Below are 21,927 nucleotides of genomic sequence, written 5' to 3'. Positions count from 1 at the left end.
CTTTATATGTATTATTTGCACTTTTTCGTTTGTTTCTCAAACCGACAGAGCATTCAAACTCTGGAGGAAATCATTTTTTATATCAGTTTAAAGAACCATAAAGCATTCTTCTGCTAATATTTTTGGAAAGAAAAGGAAAAATGATGCATATTATCTTGTTGGTTATGTTTTTAACATTAATGTGATGGTATTATTGCAGGAATTGTGACGCTCAATGAAGTTTAATGAGAAAATGTGAACACAGCACAGTTATTTCCTGTTCAATCTCCAGAAATAGAATTTTCTAAAACAAGTTTTACACAGCAACATTTGGTAAGCAAACCCTCATTACCAGACTGAAAACAAGATAGCAATCAAGCTCAGAAAAGATCTGACATTTTGTTCAAGGCCTACTTCTCTCATGTAGTAGTATCTGTGTTGCTGATACTATCTGAGGTGAGGATTCCAGAATGTATAGCTAACATGAGATACAGTGTGTAATGCAGAAGGGGGTGGCCAATATATTCTAGCAGAGCGTTTATAGTTTTTATATCTCGTAGATTATTTGCAGCTACTTCTGTATTTATATGATTATAAATGTAGCAACCATATTGCTTCAGATCAATAATCTAATACACTTAAATATACTTTTCAACATTTTTACAATTTACAGCATTTACAGCATTTCCACAGTTTTTAAGAAACTTTCCTAAGGTGTTTGTTTTGGCTTGTGTGTTATTATTTAGCTCTGTTTACAGGATACAAAAGAGGAACATAGATGCCTTGGTCTGGGATCTTGAAGGCATCAATAAGGTTGCCGACGTTTCTAAAGAGCCTTTCCTTCATCCCAGGAGCCACCTGGAGAGAGAGACAGAAATATTCTTCCTTAAAAAGTAATAAAAAAACAACAAAAAAACAACAGTGATATGCCTTAACTTTTAAGTGTACAATTTAATAGCGATTGCAATGATGGCGGAAAATGTACACATTTGTGGTGCTTCCATTTCCTTTGAGACAGTGTAATTTTTTTCTTATATATATATATATATGTGGTATTTTGCTCGTGTGGCTGGTGGTTGATGCTGATCAGTTACAGGAAGCACAATGAAGGCAGATAAATTGAAGAAAATGTAAAGCTTATCCACACTGATATAAACTGTGGCAATACCTGTTTACAACAGGCTTTAAAGAGGCCATTCTAATGTTATAAGAAACTTGATCAATTAATTAGTGTGGATGATTTCAGTCGAAACCGTTTTGGGTTATGAACCAAAATGCAAATGTTTCTCAACATCTTGGGGGTGTGTTTACAAGTTGCACATCCTGCCATTTCCTTGGTGTGTACAAAACGAGATAGTGTGGATGATGCTGAAACAACATGTACATGGAAATTCTCTGGCTGTTAATTTGTGGTGTGAGGCTATAAATACATGCAACACACTGACCACAAAGAGAAAAAAATTCCACTGAGCACTGCTATATAGTCTAGTGCTGCTCTTCTTGTTTTAAAAGTAGCAGTGTCATTAATGTAGTCACAGGAAACATCCTGTACTGTATTCCAAATATCATCACACAAAGCATATGTTAAGACAGAAGTATGTGTTTATATTAAGACGTATATATTCAGGTTTTACCTGAGAAGTACAAAGATCCAAAAATCTATTCATACCTCTATTGTCCAGAGGCCATCCTTTTGTTTGAAAACTCTGTAGGTGTAAACCCATCCATCACACCTGAAGATTTAAACACAGTCATAACGTCATTCGCAGCACAGTATTTAAACTTGGAGTCACTCTGTTTTGCAGTTGAATGTGTGTCCCAGCCTGGGGTCTCCAAACTCAGTCCTGGAGGGCCGGTGTCCAACTTGCCTCAACACACCTGCCTGGAAGTTTCTCATAGACCTTGATTAGCTGATTCGGGTGTGTTTAATTAGGGTTGGAGCTAAACTCTGCAGGACAGTGGCCTTCCAGGACCAAGTTTGGATACCTCTGACTAAAGTAAAACTATTTGAGATGCCTGCTTTATTTTGAGATTTTAGGGGTTTGTTCTGTAAAGGCATCTGGTACTGTAAAGACTGTTGGTTTTTGGTGAATAAAAACTACATTTTACTCTAAATTTTAGTTTATAAAATACTAACATATTCATCATACTGTACTGTACATACTAATATATATATATATATATATATATATATATATATATATATATCATACTGTACTGTACATACTAATATATATATATATATATATATATATATTTTTTTTTTTTTTTTTTTTTACCTCAATTGACCTTGTATAAAAGTTTTTCACAGATATGCCAGGGGCATTTTGCACATGGCTATCGCTGTCAGCCATCTTGGATTAATGATGTCATCAAGCAATGAATATTTGGAATGCAAGAAAGTAGCCACTGTTACAATATTGCTGTCAATCTACTGATGCTGCCCTCAAGTGGTTTGGAGAAAATTACCATGATAAATGAATAGCGTTAAATTTAGGGCTGCAACTAACGATTATTTTAATAATCGATTAATCTGTCGATTATTTTTTCGATTAATCGATGAATCGGATTAAAAAAAAAAAAAAGCATTCATTTCCAACCCTTTATTCAAAAACAGAACTAAAATCTTTAGAAAGTGCACAAACATGTTGCTCCTTGAACATCCCTGAGCTGTTATAATAATAATAAAATAAAATAAAAATGGACTAACACAAAAAACATACACATGTATGCTTTACATCTGCCAAATATATAGACTTTTTTGGGGGGGGGGGGAGTGCAAAAAAATTAAATAATTTAACAACACTGCGTCGTTAGCGTTGGTATTGTATCAGACACCTGCACTTAACATTATATGAAAATCAAGCTCAATGGAGTTAATAATGTTTTTGACCAGAGAATGACGGAGATGGAGTGTTTTGTCTGTCATTAGAACGGCTGTAACTGTTATCTGAAGCAGCAAGTGCATTATGCTTTCATCAACTTTTACAGGTTATATAACTTTGATTGTAGCTATATGGGCGCTTAGTTTTTTCTTGTTGTTTAATACACTTGGCCAAAATCTCAAATTAAGTGCTTATGCACATAATGCACAGGATATTTAAAACGTATATAGACAGCAAATAACTAATTCTTCTCCACTCTTCAAACACACAAAAACATTATCCTTTACTGACATAGTGTTTGAGTAAAGAAAACGCTGTACTATTCAAACACCAATTATTTATTCACCCTTGCATTGCGAAAAAGCAGAGATCTCATCTTCTCCAGGCTGTGCGCGCGCGTCAATCTGAACGGAGGCGGGTGAAGTTACGAGGTCTCGCTGAGAGCTCGATGATCCAATGGCGTTACGAAGTTTTACTGACAAGTTATTTTAATGCTTATCATTGGTTTACTATTTTTAAAACTCTCTGATTTAAAATAATAAAACGAATTATAAGCGACTCATGTTTGGATAATTTTTCACAGCACCTGACTGGGCTAGGGTATGGCAACTGCCATACTCTGCCATACGCAAACGCCGCCCCTGCTCCCACACCTTGGATGACTTGGGTCGCACGGATTTCTCTGCCTCCGCCATGTATCTTTCCTCTACCTCCGCTCGTTTTTTTTACTTTTTGTTTTTATTTATGAGGCGCCAAACTCTGCTAGCATCCGTGCGAGAGAGACTGAGTGTGTTCACTCCGCTCCGCTCAACTAAAGTTTTTTTTAATAATCAAACGTCTCGCGTCGCGCGACACAACGAATCGATTATGAAATTCGTTGCCAACGCTTTTAGTAATCGATTTTTATCGATTTAATCGATTCGTTGTTGCAGCCCTAGTTAAATTAACTGTCCACAAATGTGGACACCATGCATGAAAGGTTAAAAGGAAGTCCCATGTCAACATGAAGCATTAGCATATTGCCCGCCCACTTGTTGTGCGCGCAGAGCTGGGAAAACTTGATTTTCGCGTTGGTCTGAATGAAAATGCTAATTCATTCTTTGCCACTAGGTGCCGCTTTTGGAGCGTTAAAAGCTCACAAACACTGCTTTAAATGAAATCGACCAATCACTGCAGATTAGCGTCATGCAAAGGAGGGGTCTGGAATCGTTGAGCGAATCGTTTGGGAGTCCTTGAGCAAATAAAGGTAAAAATAAATGCATATTATAAGAAAATAAAAGTGTTTTTTTGACCTTGGATACATATCAAACTGTTGGGGACTCCCAAAACCAAAATATGAACCTTTCATAACCCATGCATAATAGGGGCACTTTAAGGTAGGCTAATATACAGGTAAGATTATAGAATTATTTAAACTCAGTCAATATTTTTGTCCATATATGTGGGCCTGTCGCAAACCGTCTTTTCCCAGAAGGGTTACATTTAATGACCACATTATCAATTACATCACATATAACCAGTGTTGGGCTAGTTACTCAAAGAATGTAATATATTACTCATTACTAGTTACTCCTTTCAAAAGTAATATTGTTACTTTACTTATTACTTTCTGGCAACAGTAATTAGTTACACTACTAGTTACATGTATTACTTTTTCTTCACGCCCCACAGAAGTTGTAACTGTGTATCTTCCAGATAAAATTCTCCTAGAATGTTACTAACAACATATTTCTGCCTCATCATTTGACCAAAATCCACATTGGATCGAAGTCAGAAGTTATTACAAACACTCAATAGTGATTTCTAGTGGCATTCAAGGAGAAGCATTGTATTCATCTCATTAATTGTCATGTGTAGCTTGAAGCTAATTGTAATTTCTTCGTTACTCGATTATATTTCATTATGTATTTTATCAAATCACATAAGTTTGTAAGAAACTGTTTAATTTTCCAAAAATATTTTTTATTATAGTAATATAATGTAGCACATGCTGATCAGAGGGATGTGGGTGGGATGCCAGAGTAAAGTAAAGCCACAACTTACACAACAGTGTTCAGATCATATTTTCTCCTGACAAAATCAATATAATGCAATATTTCTATGTGCAGAATGTAAGCTTTTCCATATTCCAAGCTTGCCTGCTGCACCGGGGACATCACATGCATGTGCGAGTCGTGAAAATTATGAAAATTAATCTAGGAATGATTTGATTGTTAGATTTTAAATCAGCGGGGTTGAGGCATCATAAGTAACTAAGTTGTTTTATAGTAACTAATATTATTACTAATAATATTACTTTTTGCAGTAACTAGTAGTGTAACTAATTACTAATAAGATTTCAGTAACTAAATTACTAGTAACTAGTTACCGCCCAACACTGCATATAACATCATCAGTAATGTTAATTACAGCATGTGAACTACATTTTAAAAATGCAATTTAGGCTGCTCATTCATTCAGTTAAAGTTACTCGCAAAATGGCGCAAATAGCCTATATGGTATAGAGAAAGTGAAAAAGCATATGTGGTAATTAATATTGCTATTTAAATATGACAGGCTCATAACTCGTAAGATATGGGAAATACAGTTGCAAATGGACTTTGCCTTTTCATTTGAAATGTGGCAGTCACTGTGCGTTCTCGAAAGCGAAAATGCAAACGGTATGCAAGATTTGCAATTGCATTTGGATTATGTCACAATTTATGCGCCCACATGTGGAAAACTCAATTGAAAATACAATTTGCAATTGCTTTTGAAAATAGTCCGGAAAATCCTTCCATAGTTCTCAAGTGGTTTCCAGAAGTGGCAAACCAACACAGTAGTAAAATTTAATTTCAATACTCGTTCCGAATGACACAAACCATGTTTATCCTTGTTGCAGATGAGTCCGTATTTTATTCTGAGTTGTGTTTTCCCTGTAGGCTATTGATATTTTTACCATACGACAGAAATAGGGCAGTATGCTCGTATTTTTTATTTTTTGCAAATCAAAAAATTTAAATCATTTTATCCTTTAATGTTGTCTGAACATGTACAATTATAGAGTTGATTGCATTTTATTATTTGTATTTAGCATCGTTTTCCCCCCGCTATCTCAAAACCAAAATCAGACCAGGCAGTAACACATAACCACGGCACTGTGTTACACAGAAGATGCAGATGCAGTAACGTTACTCACAGCACACACACGCAGTAAGACCCCGCTGCGCTCGCGCTGTCTCTGATCAGATAGCTGCCATCTCTGCCCGCTTCGTTCAGGATCTCTTCTGCTTGCCTTTTGCTGATGCGCCCGTGATACTCTGCCAGATCCTCCATTCTGTCTCACTGTCTCTAGCAATTACACACACATACACAGACGCCACAAGAGGTGACCTAGCTTTAAAGGAAGTCAAGAGAAGCTTTGAGTGAACCTAACTGATCTAGGATCAGCTGCAGATATCTTTTGAATGTTATGCTATTCGTATAGTAAAAATACTAATATAAACAAAACACGTTAAATGTCGGCAATATTACATTTGTTATCAGTTCGAGAGAGATGTCCTTACTTGTAGCTACTATTTGTACTTTATATTTTTCTACATATAGATGAATTAGTTTGTCTGCATTAAGATCTTAGACGCATTGTATTTGTTATTACTGATGCATGAAAACTCTCCTACTCCCAGCAACTTTAATACCTTAGTTTTATTTATTGAAGTGTTTTTACGCATCCAGTGCACTTTCCACCATTATGAGTGCATTAGACCACTGTGTCCACGCGGGGGCGCTGCAGTTCCGTTATAGTGATGCAATCGAGCCATGTAGCCTCATTTTATAATTAATGAAAACATTAACATGCTATATTATTAATAAGTAGAATTGACATGCATTGTACAGCTATAGAATGAATAGTAATATTCATTCCTGGTTTAGTTCAAGGCGTATAATACATAGAAAAAATAATTAATTTAACAGCCATGAACTAGGCCTACATAGCTCATTTAAATTCAACAATGAACATTCATTAGACCTATGTCCAGGAGGATGAAGTGCATTAGCTGTTGTATTATTTTTTACCTCAATAATGTTTATTTAAACGGGTATGATTCTTAGGAAATTTAACACGTTTTTGTTCTCTTCACATTCTGCAACTCCTGCATAATTAATTAGCATAATTAATAGTTCACAATACTGTATTGCGCCTAATATGTTCCCCTCCATTAGACCTCAAAGGGTTGGTCAAAAAAATTTTTTATTTCTTGCATATTTTTTTTTTCATGTGCCAGGTTTTAATCATTCATATTTTCCTATATATAAACGTGTGTGTGTGTGTGTGTGTGTGTGTGCGCGCGCACTGGTTTGGATGGTTTATGGGGACGCAAATTTGTGGGAGGCATTACAATGTGAAGATGGTTTATGAGGACACTGCCTATATCCCCGTAATTGAAAAAGCTTTAAAAAAAATACTAGGTTATATTATTATTATTTTTTTTTCTGTAAGGGGTAGGTTTAGGTGTAGGGTGATAGTAAATACAGTTTGTACAGTATAAAAACTGTTACGCCTATGGAGAGTCTCTGTAAACCACCAATACCTCTCTCTCTCTGTGTGTGTGTGTGTGTGTGTGTGTGTGTGTGCCTGTTTTCAAATGATTCAAAGCGCCAGACATGAGTAGATTCAGCGCTAAAACGTGTTACTTGACCCGGTGACTTTTTATGAATGGCGTTGAGAATTTGAAACTGCTAGTGCTGTCACAAAATTCGCAACGGTTGTGAAGTAATTATATAACAGGCTGTAGTCTGCTGCTGTTACAGTGCTGTTTTAGTTTCGATTCACTGTCAGTGCTCGCTGCGCGCGCTTGGTTTGAGCCGCTTTCATTTGCATTTGGGAACGCAACATTCGTCATTAGAAACGTTTATAAATCTGTTGTTGTTTACAAAGAGAAGTTTCAGTGTCACATAATCCATCAGAAATCATTCTAATATGGTGATTTGCTGCTCAAGAAACATTTCTCATTATTATCAATGTTAAAAACAGTTTTGCTGCTTAATATTTTTGTGGAAACAATGATACCACTCAAACATTTGTATAAAATAAAATAAAAAGAGAGCGAGAGAGAGAGAGAAAATTATCATTTATTCATCATGCTTGAAAGCGATTAAAAAGTGAGTGAAGACATTTAAAATGATTTCTATTTAATAAATGCATTGACAAATTTAATTAATATATTTGATAAATACAAATAAATGCTGTTCATTAAACTTTATATTTATCAAAAAATCCTGAAAAAATAAAGTGTATCACCATTGCCACACAAAAATACGAAGCAGCAAAATTGTCTTTAACATTGATAATAATCAGAAATGTTTCTTGAAATTCAAATCAATTGTAATGATTTCTAAAAGATCATGTGACACTGAAAACTGGAGTAATGATGAAGAAAATTCTGCTTTGCATCACAGGAATAACATTACATTATTAGTAGTAGTAGTAGTAATAATATTTCACAATATTGCTGTTTTTTTGTTTAGTTTTTTACTTTATTTTGATCAAATAAATTCAGCCTTGATGAGCAGAAGATATTTATTTCAAAATCATTAATAATTATGTTTCCAAACTTTTGGCAGGTACTTTAATAATAATAATGTGGGCGTGGCTTGGGGCGTGGTCAGACTTTCCTTCTTTTTTGTCTCTAGCTGATCACATGCCTGCTGAATACACACAGACTCATGGGGACTCATGTCATGGTGGGGACCTAAATTGAGGACCCCACGGGTAAACAAGCTAATAAATCACACAGAATGAAGTTTTTTGAAAATCTAAAAATGCAGAAAGTCTCCTGTAAGGTGTAAGGTTGGTGTAGGACAATAGAATATACGGTCTGTACAGTAGAAAAAGCATTACGCCTATGCTGAGTCCCTACAAGGATAGCAAACCAGACGTGTGTGTGTGTGTTTTAAAACTTTTCAGAGGGAAAATTTCTTGGCACTGCTGGCCAAGCAAATAAATGTTTTAAGATAAATATGACTCATTTTTAGTTTTACTGTATGGGATATAAAGCACTTATAGTAGTTCTGAATCACATGAAACAGCATTGTTCCAGGTCAGCTGTCTCTCTGACACACACACACACACACACACACACAGAGAGAGAGATATTTGCCTTTATAGAACTTATTTGTGGTGATTCTTACTTCCCTCATTGTTGAGATTTCTTTGCCTCGGGCTGACTTCTGATTGGTCCAACACCCAAACCTTACCCTAACCACTCCAACTGTACTGAAAACTGTGAGGAGTCGGTATGACACAGAGAGAAATTCACCGTAACCACCTCAAATTTATGGCAAGAGTCTGCACTCTGTAATTTGTAAGGTAAAGACTGCACTCATACATATGAGTTGTGTTACATGACGATTGACAAATATTGTCAGATTGTTGGTTGAAAGGAATATGTTGCTAATCAGGCAAATGAAATAATTCTACTATTATAGGGCATGGTTCATTAATGAATATTTAAAATGAGCATGATAAACCTGCTTTATTTTAGTTTGTGGAAGGTTCAGATAAACATTAGGTAAAGTGTAAATTTATTGTAATTTCATTGTAATTTTTCTTCATAATTGTCTTATTTAGATCTGAAAAATTACAAATAGCTCTCATGAATTAAGCATCAACCTGAAATTTCAATATTCAGCGCACATTTCTTAGCTATTAAAAGGGATCTGGTTCGTCTCTGTCCAACAACTGAGCGTGAGGGTCGAGTCTGTCCAACTTCATTCTCATCGCTCTCAGCTCCTCTTCAACTCTTTCCAGGTGTCTGCTTTTTTCTATGTAAGCCTTCAGCAACGTATCCTGCTCATTGGTCACTTTCATCTCTGAGAAAAAAAAAATGACACATTATGTTTAGACTGATTTATTAAGTCATTTTTTCCTGTATCAGATCGAATCCTCTGTTTAGATATAACCTTTTGTGAACGTGATGAAACACTCACCAGCCATTAGAGCAGATTTATCCATTTCGTCCGTCTCCTCTTTAGTCCATATTTTGTCGGTCTGTGAGGTGAAGAAAACCGATTGAAAACATGGTAACTAACTTATTTCATTTCTTTTTTCAAGACTAAATCATAGCATTAACTTACATTTTATTTAACAAATTAATTTATTCTGTTGATATATCTATTGTTTTTAGAATATGCCACTAAGAAGCTTTCTTTAACGGAGTCCTTCAGTTATTCCTTTAACAGAATTATTATTTTTCACAAGAACTCACTAAACGCTTTTTACGAGTGTATAAAATGCTCTGATATCCTTTACATATCTATATCAGACAGCATTAATAAATTTCAGTCGATCCACTTTTGAAGGTGCAGAGTGGTCATTTTAAGTGAATTAACCTGTAGGCGTTCTTACCTCAAACAGCATTAGCTGAACAGACTGGCCTTGAGATGTCGGAGACTGACTCACAGGCTGGACTTCAGGTTTTATCCTCACTAAGAAGACGATAATTCAAGCATGAATAGATTTGTGATCTTAGATACCCAACTAATACCTACACTATAATTAATTTAGGATTGGGTTTCTATAAGTGGCATTCCTAAAACACTACAGCTTTAAAACAAGTGGTTTCAGTTTACTTCATCCTGAAAAAAGATTGTTAATTAGGACACAGGGCTGATGTACAGTAGTACTCACCTCCTACTGTAATCTGTTTGGTTGTGTCTCTACTGGTGACCTGACAACAGTAATCGCCAACATCTGAGACACTGAAGTTATTTAGATGTAAGGACACATTTCCTCTCTCCAGTACGTGAGTGCCGAGGCTCGCTCTGTCTTTGTAGCTCCTCCCCTCAATCACGTGTCCGTTCTTGTAAATGCAAACACAGTCTGTCTCCTTAAACCATTTGATCTGCATGACAATGGCACAGACTTCAGGAGACGAGTGACAAGGAACAATGATTTCAGACCCCAAAGATATCTGTGCTTCTTGAGCTGTTTGAGGAATAACAAGCTGAAAAGGATCTGTGAGGAAAACAGAGAAAGATGCACTCACACACATTATCTTCACTTTTCCTTACAAAATCAAAACATGAGTAAAACTAATGAAGTGAAAATGAGTTGAGAAAAAAATACCATTGCTTGGGGCGCTCATGCTGTAACTCTAATTTAGATGAAAACAAACAGTGTAAGACATTTTACAACATTGCTAGTTTGTAGAGTATGAGAACAATGTGGGATGAATACTGATGAATAATTAATTGATTGATATATCATTTATTAATGAGTGAATGAAAAGACTTTAAAACAATTGTGTGAATCTATTATATGGTCATACCCCATTATCTGAATCACTGAGCTGTGAAACATGCCTTGATGATTCTATGATGCAGGAAGGAAAAAAACATAATAATAATACAAGTTATATTACATGTATATTTTATGGAGGTGCAAATTGTAATTATGACAAGGCAGACATTTACAAATGTAGAGATTTTACGTTTAACTTACTGTTGGGTGCCTTTCTTCTCTTTTTATCCTAAGATGTAAACAATACAATGAAAGAGTTTTATTATTTCACATTCTGGCCTGTATTCACAACTATATTTTCAACTGAATATTCAGCCATAATACAGGTGTTCAAAGCTTACAAAACTTAGTCAGATTACAATTAAATAATAATAATAATGTATTATTATAGAGATACATTATTTCTTTTTTAAAGAGAAAGAGATATCTAGAAGAATAATTAAATGTCTTATTTAAATTGTTTCAAATATTGAATTCAAAAGTTTTGCGTTATTGAAAGCAAAGGATAATTTACTACTGTTGATACACTCCACAACGCCATAGAAGAACCTTTTTGTCTAAATGGTTCCATAAAGTACCTTTAACATCTGAAGAAGCTTTCTGTTTGACAAAAAGTTCTTTGTGGCGAATAAGGTTCTCCAGATTATAAAAAGGTCAGAAAGAGATGGTTGTTTAAAGAACCTTTGACTGAATGGTTCTTCTATGGCATTGCTTGAACAACCTTTTGAAGCAGCTTTATTTTTAAGAGTGTAATGTGAAGGAAGAGGTTATGCTCTCTTACCTCGTGTAGCACTGATGGAACATTTCTATCTTGGTATATTGGTGACCGACTCACAGTTTGGACACCAGGATTTATCCTCACTAAGAAGAACAGGTGTTACTCATTACCTTTTTGCAGAAGTTGTGTTCTTCAATACCTGAACTTACAGACCTATGATGATTTCCAAAGTGCTTTTGCTATTTAAATAGTTTCCCCTTACATAATTCATACATGATTACTGGTTGTGTTTTTATATGAACGTTCTAGTGAGAGGTTTTAAAAGTAGAGCATGAATATGAAGGATAGTAACTCACCTTTTACTGTTACCCTCTCTCTTCTGTCTTTACTGCTGACCTGACAATGGTAATTTCCAATATCTGATAGGCTGAAGTTTTTCAGTCGTAAGGACACATCTCCTTCCCTAAGCTTGTGAGTGAACAGACTCGCTCTGTCCTTGAACAAAGCCCCTTCTGTCACCCGCCTGTCCTCATACAGGCAAACACAGGCGGTATCATTAGACCAGATGATCTCCAGGTCAACCGCACTGATTTCAGGAGACAGGTGACACGGAATGATCAGATCAGACCCCAAAGAAACCTCTGGTTCTTCTGATGGACTGGGAGCAACGAGCTGAAAGTTCTCTGTGAGGAGAAGAGAGAAAGATTGACCAGTCCCTCCAGGATTTCACGATTTTTGTGTGTGATTTTTGCGATCAAAATGACTGAATTTGTGGTGGTAATTTCCATAAATTTGTGACAAATTTGCGATTTTTTTTTTCTTTTAAATTATGATATCTCATTTACCAGATTAACTCAAGTGAAGTCACCTTTATTTATATAGTGCTTTTAACAATACAGATTGTGTCAAAGCAGCTTTACAGTATCAAATAGGAAAATAGTGTGTCGGTAGTGCAGAAAGACAATAGTAAACACTCAATTTTCAGTTGAAGGTATTTCATTACTGAATTCAGTGATGTCATCATCCAGCTCAGTTCAGTTCTAATAGTATTTGTGCAATCATGTAGACGATATCGCTGGAAATTAAGTGTCCCCATAGGGCTGCACGATTAATCGCATGCGATTTTGAACCAGCTGGAGTTTATTAAACGTGCAGATTATGTATTGTGTTAGATGCACAATATTCACAAATAACAAACAAAATGCATAAAGCTGGTTTATTTTGGTCTCTTAGTCAATTCTGAAACATTTTAACTTTTAAAACAACCTAGGACCCTTTTTCCACCTTATCTATGTAAACATTAACAAATAAGTATTGTAGCTGTATACTGCTTGTAAATCCAATTCATACATTTGGTATTTTGGTCTCTTAATAAATTCTGATATATTGATATACTATATATTGATATATAAAAAATAGAAAGGGAAAAAATTCAATAATTAAACAACACTGCGTCGTCAGCGTTGGTATTGTATCAGACTTTACTGATCAGTGTGCACTTAATGCACTTAACATTATATGAAATTCAAGCTCAAATGGAGTTAACAAAGTTTTTGACCAGCGACGGAGATGGAGTGTCATTAGAACGGCTGTAACTGTTATCTGAGGCAGCAAGTGCATCGCAACATATGCTTTCATCAACTTTTACAGGTTATATGACGTTTATTGTAGCTATATAGTTTTTCTTGTTGTTCAATACACTTGGTCAAAATCTCAAATTAAGCGTTTCTGCACAGGATATTTAAAACGTACAAAAGTATATTGGCTAGACTGCAAATAACCTACTTCTTCTCCGCTCTTCAAGCACACAAAAACATAGCCTTTACAGACGTAGTGTTTGAGTAAAGAAAACGCTGTACTATTCAAACATCAGTTATTTATTTACCCTTTCATTGCGAAAAAGCCGAGATGTGTCTCCTCCAGGCTGTGCGCGGCGCGTCAATCTGAAAGGAGGCGGGGTGAAGTTACGAGGTTTCGCTGAGAGCTCGATGATCCAATGGCGTTACTAAGTTTTACACGTGAACAACATCTGAATCCACTTAACGTAAAATAATTAAGTTAGATGATTATAATTTTATGTTATGTGAGGTCTTTTATTTATTTATTTTTTGCGAATATTTTGCAGTTAAATGACGAATTATGCAGGATCACAAAAAAATGCGACATTTTGCTTATTTTGCATTGTATTCAGCGATCGCGAAAAACTGGAGGGACTGATTGACTCCTACTTACATTGACACCAACAAAATATGTAAATACTGTATATGAATATATAAAAGATTTTTAAACTTACTGTCTCTCAAGTCATCCTTCTTGGAATCCTAATTGGGATGAAAGCAAATACCCAAACATTTTGTTATTTATAAGCTTAATAGGCTATTTAAAGTCTTAAATGATGAAACATTTATTTATTATTAATTAATTAATTTATTTATTTATTAATCACATATTATATTAATGTATACACATACCCGTTGCTGGCTCTTGTTTGGTTCCTTTTTGTATGAAGCTTGGAATAAATCTATACAGCAAATAAAGAATAAAAATGGATGCTATTTTCAAATAAGATTTATACATTACACAGATTATGAGAGATGTGTGTAAAACATGTACAGTGGGAGTGGGGGGATTATTTGATCCCCTGCTGATTTTGTGTGTTTGCCCACTGACAAAGAAATGATCAGTCTATAATTTTAATGGTAGGTTAATTTTAACAGTGAGAGAGAGAATAACAAAAAACAAAGCATTTCAAAAAAAAGTTAATTGATTTACATTTTAATGAGTCAAATAAGTATTTGATCCCCTATCAATCAGCAAGATTTCTGGCTCCCAGGTGTCTTTTATACAGGTAACGAGCTGAGATTAGGAGCACTCTCTTAAAGGGAGTGTATAACCTGTATAAAAGACACCTGTCCACAGAAGCAATCAATCAATCAGATTCCAAACTCTCCACCATGACCAAGACCGAAGAGCTGTCCAAGGATGTCAGGGACAAGACTGTAGACCTACACAAGGCTGGAATGGGCTACAAGACCATCGTCAAGCAGCTTGGTGAGAAGGTGACAACAGTTGGTGCGATTTATTAGCAAATGGAAGAAACACAAAATAACCGTCAATCTCCCTCGGTCTGGGGCTCCATGCAAGATCTCACCTCGTGGAGTTTCAGCCCAGAACTACACGGGAGGATCTTGTCAACAATCTCAAGGAAGCTGGGACTAGTCACCAAGAAAACAATCGGTAACACACTACGCCATGAAGGACTGAAATCCTGCAGCGCCCGCAAGGTCCCCCTGCTCAAGAAAGCACATGTACAGCCCATCTGAAGTTTGCCAGTGATTCAGAGGAGAACTGGGTGAAAGTGTTGTTGTCAGATGAGACCAAAATCCAGCTCTTTGGCATCAACTCAACTTGCCGTGTTTGGAGGAGGAGGAATGCTGCCTATGACCCCAAAAACACCATCCTCACCGTCAAACATGGAGGTGGAAACATTATGCTTTGGGGGTGTTTTTCTGCTAAGGGGACAGGACAACTGCACCGCATCAAAGGGATGATGGATGGGGCCATGTACCGTCAGGGCCAGGGCATTGAAAATGGGTCGTGGATGGGTATTCCAGCATGACAATGACCCAAAACACACGGCCAAGGCAACAAAGGGGGGGCTCAAGAAGAAGCACATTAAGGTCCTGGAGTGGCCGCCAGTCTCTAGACCTTAATCCCATAGAAAACCTGTGGAGGGAGCTGAAGGTTCGAGTTTCCAAACGTCAGCCTCGAAACCTTAATGACTTGGAGAGGATCTGCAAAGAGGAGTGGGACAAAATCCCTCCTGAGATGTGTGCAAACCTGGTGGCCAACTACAAGAAACATCTGACCTCTGTGATTGCCAACAAGGGTTTTGCCACCAAGTACCAAGTCATGTTTTGCGAAGGGGTCAAATACTTATTTGACTCATTAAAATGCAAATCAATTTATAACTTTTTTGAAATGCGTTTTTCTGGATTTTTTTTGTGATTCTGTCTCTCACTGTTAAAGGGGTGGTTTACTGCTTTTTTTTCTTTGCTTGATTGCGTTTATGGGGTGCAATATAACATGTCTTCATGTTTCGTTTGTTAAAAAACGCCTTATTTTTCATATATTTCACCTTTATTGTAAGCCGCTTTCTCCTCTGTCATTTAAACGACCGGTTGACTTCCTGATTCTCTGAAACCACTCCCTCAGAAACAGGCGATGGGCTCAGATTGGTTAGTTGGGCAGGTGTGTTGTGATTGGCTAAACTGCGTACTGCACATTGTCCGGAAACTTCACAGGCGACAGTTGCATGTGCTCCGGTCAAATGTAAATAATGGTGTCAATATTGCCTTATCAGTTTGAGCCAGAATCAGACCCAGAAAGCGGCAATGAAGAGAGTCAAGCAGAACTTCCGCAAGCACGGCTCTTACAAACGTTTCTGAATGGAGGTTTGCTGTCGTGATTACATTTAATTTTTTGAAGTTTGTACACGTTTGTCTTATACACACAAAATAGCGTTGAACTAACTGGCCACTATAACCAAACAGCGTTGGCTTGTGTTTACGTTCTTGATCAAATCGAAAAATTACGTCATAAAGTATACATGGAAAATACATTTACAAAATTAGTACATAATTACAAATTCGGGTCCAAAATGTTTGTACGCGTTTGTCATAGACACACGAAATAGCATTTAACTAACTGGCTACTAAAGCCAGCCTTGGCGTTTGTTTATGTCCTTGATAAAACTAAAACATTACGTCTGAAATTATACATGCAAATACATTTAAAATGATTAAATCTTACTTACAGGTTGTGGCCCAACAACTGCTGCCTCTGGTTTTAAAGTTGGAACTGCTCCATGTTTTAGTAATAGTTTCTGTGTGAATCCGGCATTGAACTCTGATCTCTCTTGATTCTGGAAGCTGTCTTCCGTAAAATGCGCAGCACAGAAAGCTAGATTAGGATTGTAATTGTCAGGAACATAATCAAACATAAATTTTAACCATTGTTGACGAACTACAGCGTCCGTAGAAAGGCCGAACACAGAAGACCTGACAGCTGGGTGAAAATAACACCGTTTCGACGGCATGACTACAACTCTTCACTATAACTCTTCCTCTTCGACACAGTCGCAGAACATGGCCTTGCCCCCTCTTTGGCATGTTCCGGAGGGAGGGGTTGATGCAAATTTATGGGTTTTTTACGTATGCAACCCGGGAAGTATCTCGTTATAGTCCCATATGAGTCGTTTTTGTGGGCATTAAACTTCTTGATTTTTAAAAGACGATATCTCCGCTTACATTGAACTTTCAGCGCAGCAACTTTGCAGATACTGTTCATGCACCAACAGCAACATTACACACTATTTAAAATGAAAAAAGTGAAATCGCAGCAAACCACCCCTTTAAAATAAACCTACCATTAAAATTATAGACTGATCATTTCTTTGTCAGTGTGCAAACGTACAAAATCAGCAGGGGACCAAATAATTTTTTTCCCCCACTGTAAATCAATCCAAATCTCCATATAACTATATCCATATACTGTATAGGGAGAGCAGTGCAATCTATGACAAGTAGTAAAGATTTATAACAATGTGCTTTTAAAGTAGACACAGTATTACCCACATAATCTCTATGTATAAAGAATTTATTTGGTACACTACAAAGTAATTTTTAAAATGCCACATGACAAAATTATTTTGACACTTTCTAAATAACAATGCACAATGCATTATAGTCAATGATTTCGAGTTAGCTTACTTTTGCTTTTGTTTCCAATTCTGTTATCCTAATTGAGATCAGAACAAATGAAGTTTTATTAGCTGATGTACTCTTAAATCGCACACACAATATGCATAAATAATAGGTTATTAAAGTGCACACATATACTCCAGGTAGCTTGTTGTCTTGAGGGTTTGGATGTGATGGCATGTCCTGTGGTGTTAATTCTATAATGAACAGAAAAATAAACAATTAAAAATAAATAAATAAATAAAAAACTCAAGTTAAAAATTCAAGATCCAAAAATGAAATTTTCTTAGTTCTATGAGCTATGAAATGGTTATTGGTTATACAATTGTTATTTTAATTGTTAGTTTTTAAATGTGCAATTCAAATAATAATTATTACAAAGAGTCCAGAACATACCGTTTCTTTCTTCCTTGCAATTCTAAATGAGACAAAATCAAACATTTGTTGTTTTTGTTTTTTTTAGATAATATCGTCAAACAGTTGTTTACATGTGATGTAAAAAGCTCTGCTCCTTTCATACAGTGTGCAACCTTATTTAAAATTATTCTTCTGTATCTTGCAACTAATTAATATTCCCTAATATTTAACGTTAAAGGGATAGTTCACCCAAAAATGAAAATTTGATGTTTATCTGCATCCAAGATGTAGGTGACTGTTTCTTCAGTAGAACACAAACGAAGATTTTTAACTCAAACCGTTGCAGTCTGTCAGTCCTATAATGTCAGTCAATGGGACTCACGGCTTTGAGAGAAAAAAAAACATACACTGACAAAACCAAATGAAACCCTGCGGCTCGTGATGATACATTGAGGTCTAAAGTCACGAAATGATCAGTCTGTGCAAGAAACTGAACAGTATTTATATCGTTTTTTTACCTCTGATCCACCGCAATGTCCAACTGTCCTGAGCTCAGTCATGCAACAGCCGGCGTATGACGTGTCTTCTTCTTGCTTTACGGCACAGACCGATCGTTCCGTGTCTGTAAACCTCAATGTATCGTCACGAGCCACAGGGTTTAATTTGGTTTTGTCAGTGTATGTTTTGTTTTTTTTCTCTCAAAGCCGTGAGTATCATTGACTGACATTATATGATTGACAGACTGCAACAGTTTGAGTTAAAAATTTTCGTTTGTGTTCTACTAAAGAAACAAAGTCACCTACATCTTGGATGCCCTTGGGATAAGCATATAAACATCATATTTAAATTTTTGGGTGAACTATCCCTTTAATATGCAATGACAATGTTCTGTGAAATCCTCCATTACGTATGATTTGGTCAAACTGTTTATTTATATGTTTACTAACTCGTTTTCCTGACAACAAATGTAACTTCTACTCAGGTCTATGTCTACTTTGGCAAGTCTTATAGTTGTAGTCTGTAGTCTGAGCCATTTCCTGTGGTTGTACTTTATCTAAATTTTGTACAACATCAATGTATATGCATTTTAAATGCTATGGCTATTGAGGCAGGTAACACAATGGATCATCCAGACAGTTTTGTCCCTTTGAAATATATCTTCTGGAAAGAAAACACTAATTATCTTGTTTTTGTAATAGAGGTTTCTGCCTCTACTTGTCTTGTTTGTTTTGTGCTATACAGTATGTTATTCAAAAAAAAAAAAAAAAAAAAAAATGGTGCCGTCTTACCACTGTAAAGAAGTGCTGGTCCTTAGAAATTGCAGAGACTGCATATGTCATCAAACAAAATTGTTAATTAGACACACAATGCTATTCATTGAACTTCATTGAATGTATTTATTACTTAGGTATCTTTGGAAATGCACACAACCATACACCACTACTTAGTATTCTTGCTCCCGAGGGCAGTTATGAAGTGCTTACCTTCTTCTGTGACATTTACTGTTATCTGCCGTGTTTCATTTCTACTGGAGACCCGGCACATGTAAACTCCCAGATCTGACTCTCTGAAGTCTGCCACTCTTAAGGAAACATTCCCTCTCGGTAGATCACTAATGAACAGACTCGCTCTGCCCTCATAGTCAGCACCTTGTGTCATCTCTCTGTTCTTATAGGCACAAACACAAGACATCTCGCCAAACCAAGTAATCTCCATGTCAACAGCACTGAGTGCAGGAGACAAGTGACACGACACAGTGAGATTAGATCCTGAATTAACCTTAACTCTTTCGCCTCTTTCAGGAATAACGAGCTGAAAGTAATCTGTGAGGGGAAAGAGACAGAGATTCAAATATCAACTGTGCTGTATTTTGATTACACACACACACACACAAACACGTTTGTTTTTGTGACTCGTGGGGACATTCCATAGGCGTAATGGTTTTTATACTGTACAAACTGTATGTGCTATTGCCCTACACCAGCGGTTCCCAATCCCAGTATATGGAACATATACACTTGTTTCGAACTGGAATCATGGCGGAATATCCGGTGATGTCCACTTCACAGGGCACTTACAGTCAAATAGAATAAATGTAGTACGTAATAAGAGATACAAATATGCAGAGGGTGAGGGGTGAGGGGTGGGGTGGGGGGTGGGGGCACGAGGACTGATTGGGAAACACTGCCCTACACCAAATCTACACCTAAACCTACCCCTTACAGGAAACTTTGTGCATTTTTACTTTCTCAAAAAACTCATTCTGTATGATTTATAAGCCTTTTGAAATATGGGGACATGGGGCAACGTCCTCATAAATCACCTTCTCCTTGTGATACCCATGTCATTATACAAATTTGTGTCCTCATATGTCAGAAAAACGCACGCACGCACACACACACACACACACACACACACACTCTAATGACCTACAATTATAACAACATAAAATGTTTTAAACCTTCACAATCGACACAGTCCACATTTGATTAACAGCTGAACAAAATAATGAAGGAAGCAGATGTGAATAATTTGAAGAGAACTTACTGCCACTTCTCGCTGCCATGCTTCTTTAAAACTGAAAGAAAAAACATCCAGTGAGAAAGAAGAATGTTGACAGTCTGGCTTACCACTGGCTTAACCACACTGAAAATACATATGCAAGGCAACACAAGTTCCTTTCATTTATGGATGATTACAATCTGAATTTCTGTACCTTTACTGTTCCTCACATATCTATAGCGTGCTCCATAGATGATATTATCATTATCATTATCATTAACATTATAACAAAGATTAATAAAGTGTAATAAATGAATTGTACATCGTTTGTGTGTTAGTTAATACATTAATGTAAACAAATGACATCTTATTGTAAAGTGTTAAAAGTTAATCAAAAAAACATTTTTGATGCAAAAAAAAAAAACACACACACTTTGAATATCAGTGTCTCTCTTCATTGTAAGGTTCAGATTAGTCCTTAAGACATTCTTAACATAGTGGCTGTGTTTAAGCTGCTGGCACCTGGGTCAAAACACTCTTTGCATGAACAGGTACAAAGTGGAGTGCATTATTTTGATTTTTGGGTTGTGTCTTTTATAGCATCTAGTAGGCCTACTTCATTTAATTGAAGTAATGTTGGATTGAATTTTCAGCACGGAACATCAAATCAACATTCTGCAATATTACAGTTTTTTTCCAACTGCTTACACACAAAATCTTTACTTGTCACACAACTTCTGAAAGCTGACATTCAAACAGCAGAACCACACACCAAATCTGCAAAACCATATGCTAATTCTCAGCCTTTGACTCAGTTTTCAATTTCATAAAACACTTTTTGCAAAACACAACACAGAATTCTGTATGTAACACACAAAAATCTTACTGGAAGCATCTTGATTTCCTTTTTCAAACAACCATTTAAAATGCCACACTAATTCATCAGTGCTTACTCTGTGGGTGCTTCACTCTAACTTCTCACATGTGCAAACACTCATTACCAATCATGGCTTTAGAATAGGCCTATAAATAGGCCACAGGTCAAGTTATACAGTTTTTCTCAGTAGCTTGGCTTAGGTGCATTCTTAAAACTACTTATTCATCCTCCACATAATCTAGTCAAATGTGCACATCATGAAAGCAGTTTCTCATTCTTTTGAACAAGTTGCGATTGCTTTGGTACATTCATGCAACTGATTATGTACATTTGTCTGCGGTTTCCTACATTATCAGTTGCTAATATCATGTTGCTCAAAATGTATAGTATAGTTCTCTGTGCAATTGTCTTACCCCTCAAAACATCTAGTCATTAGTTCATTGTATAAGTCATTAAATGCAAAATGGTTGATCTAGTTGTCAACCTGTCAAGCTTATTTTCTACACATTTCTATTAGACTTTTTGTAAATTTGCCATGAATTGTGCAAGTGAATCTTGACTTTCAC

The 21,927-nt window shown here is 36.2% G+C and overlaps 2 protein-coding genes across 5 annotated transcripts; both read right to left on the bottom strand.

Moving 5' to 3' along the window:
• Positions 1–183: 183 nt before the first annotated feature.
• sh2d1aa (SH2 domain containing 1A duplicate a) lies at positions 184–9,680 on the bottom strand. The gene is made up of 4 exons (XM_058775163.1): positions 9,541–9,680; positions 6,043–6,194; positions 1,649–1,712; positions 184–837 (listed from the first exon to the last, which is right to left on the bottom strand). Exons 2-4 carry the CDS (start codon positions 6,177–6,179, stop codon positions 718–720), a joined length of 321 nt encoding a protein of 106 aa, XP_058631146.1. The 5' UTR covers positions 6,180–6,194; positions 9,541–9,680; the 3' UTR covers positions 184–717.
• Positions 7,944–20,591, bottom strand: LOC131540396 (butyrophilin-like protein 2). Of its 4 annotated transcripts, none has more exons than XM_058775157.1 (17): positions 20,530–20,591; positions 19,467–19,805; positions 19,272–19,309; positions 18,022–18,043; positions 17,764–17,822; positions 17,635–17,662; positions 14,335–14,384; positions 14,157–14,184; positions 12,220–12,546; positions 11,927–12,006; positions 11,347–11,374; positions 11,174–11,217; positions 10,972–10,999; positions 10,534–10,860; positions 10,252–10,331; positions 9,834–9,894; positions 7,945–9,716 (listed from the first exon to the last, which is right to left on the bottom strand). In XM_058775157.1, exons 1-17 carry the CDS (start codon positions 20,546–20,548, stop codon positions 9,553–9,555), a joined length of 1,722 nt encoding a protein of 573 aa, XP_058631140.1. In that variant the 5' UTR covers positions 20,549–20,591; the 3' UTR covers positions 7,945–9,552. The 4 variants fall into 4 exon arrangements, with proteins under 4 accessions (XP_058631141.1, XP_058631140.1, XP_058631139.1 ...); XM_058775156.1 differs by having other exon boundaries at positions 7,946–9,716; positions 17,758–17,822; XM_058775158.1 differs by lacking the exon at positions 10,972–10,999 and having other exon boundaries at positions 7,944–9,716; positions 10,534–10,747; positions 17,758–17,822.
• Between the last annotated feature and the right edge of the window lie 1,336 nt (positions 20,592–21,927).

The sequence above is a fragment of the Onychostoma macrolepis genome, chromosome 05 (genome assembly GCF_012432095.1).
Source record: "Onychostoma macrolepis isolate SWU-2019 chromosome 05, ASM1243209v1, whole genome shotgun sequence".
In the NCBI taxonomy this organism is placed as follows: Eukaryota; Metazoa; Chordata; class Actinopteri; order Cypriniformes; family Cyprinidae; genus Onychostoma; species Onychostoma macrolepis.
Note: the sequence above shows the minus strand (reverse complement) of the source record. Positions and strands in the feature narration are given on the sequence as shown.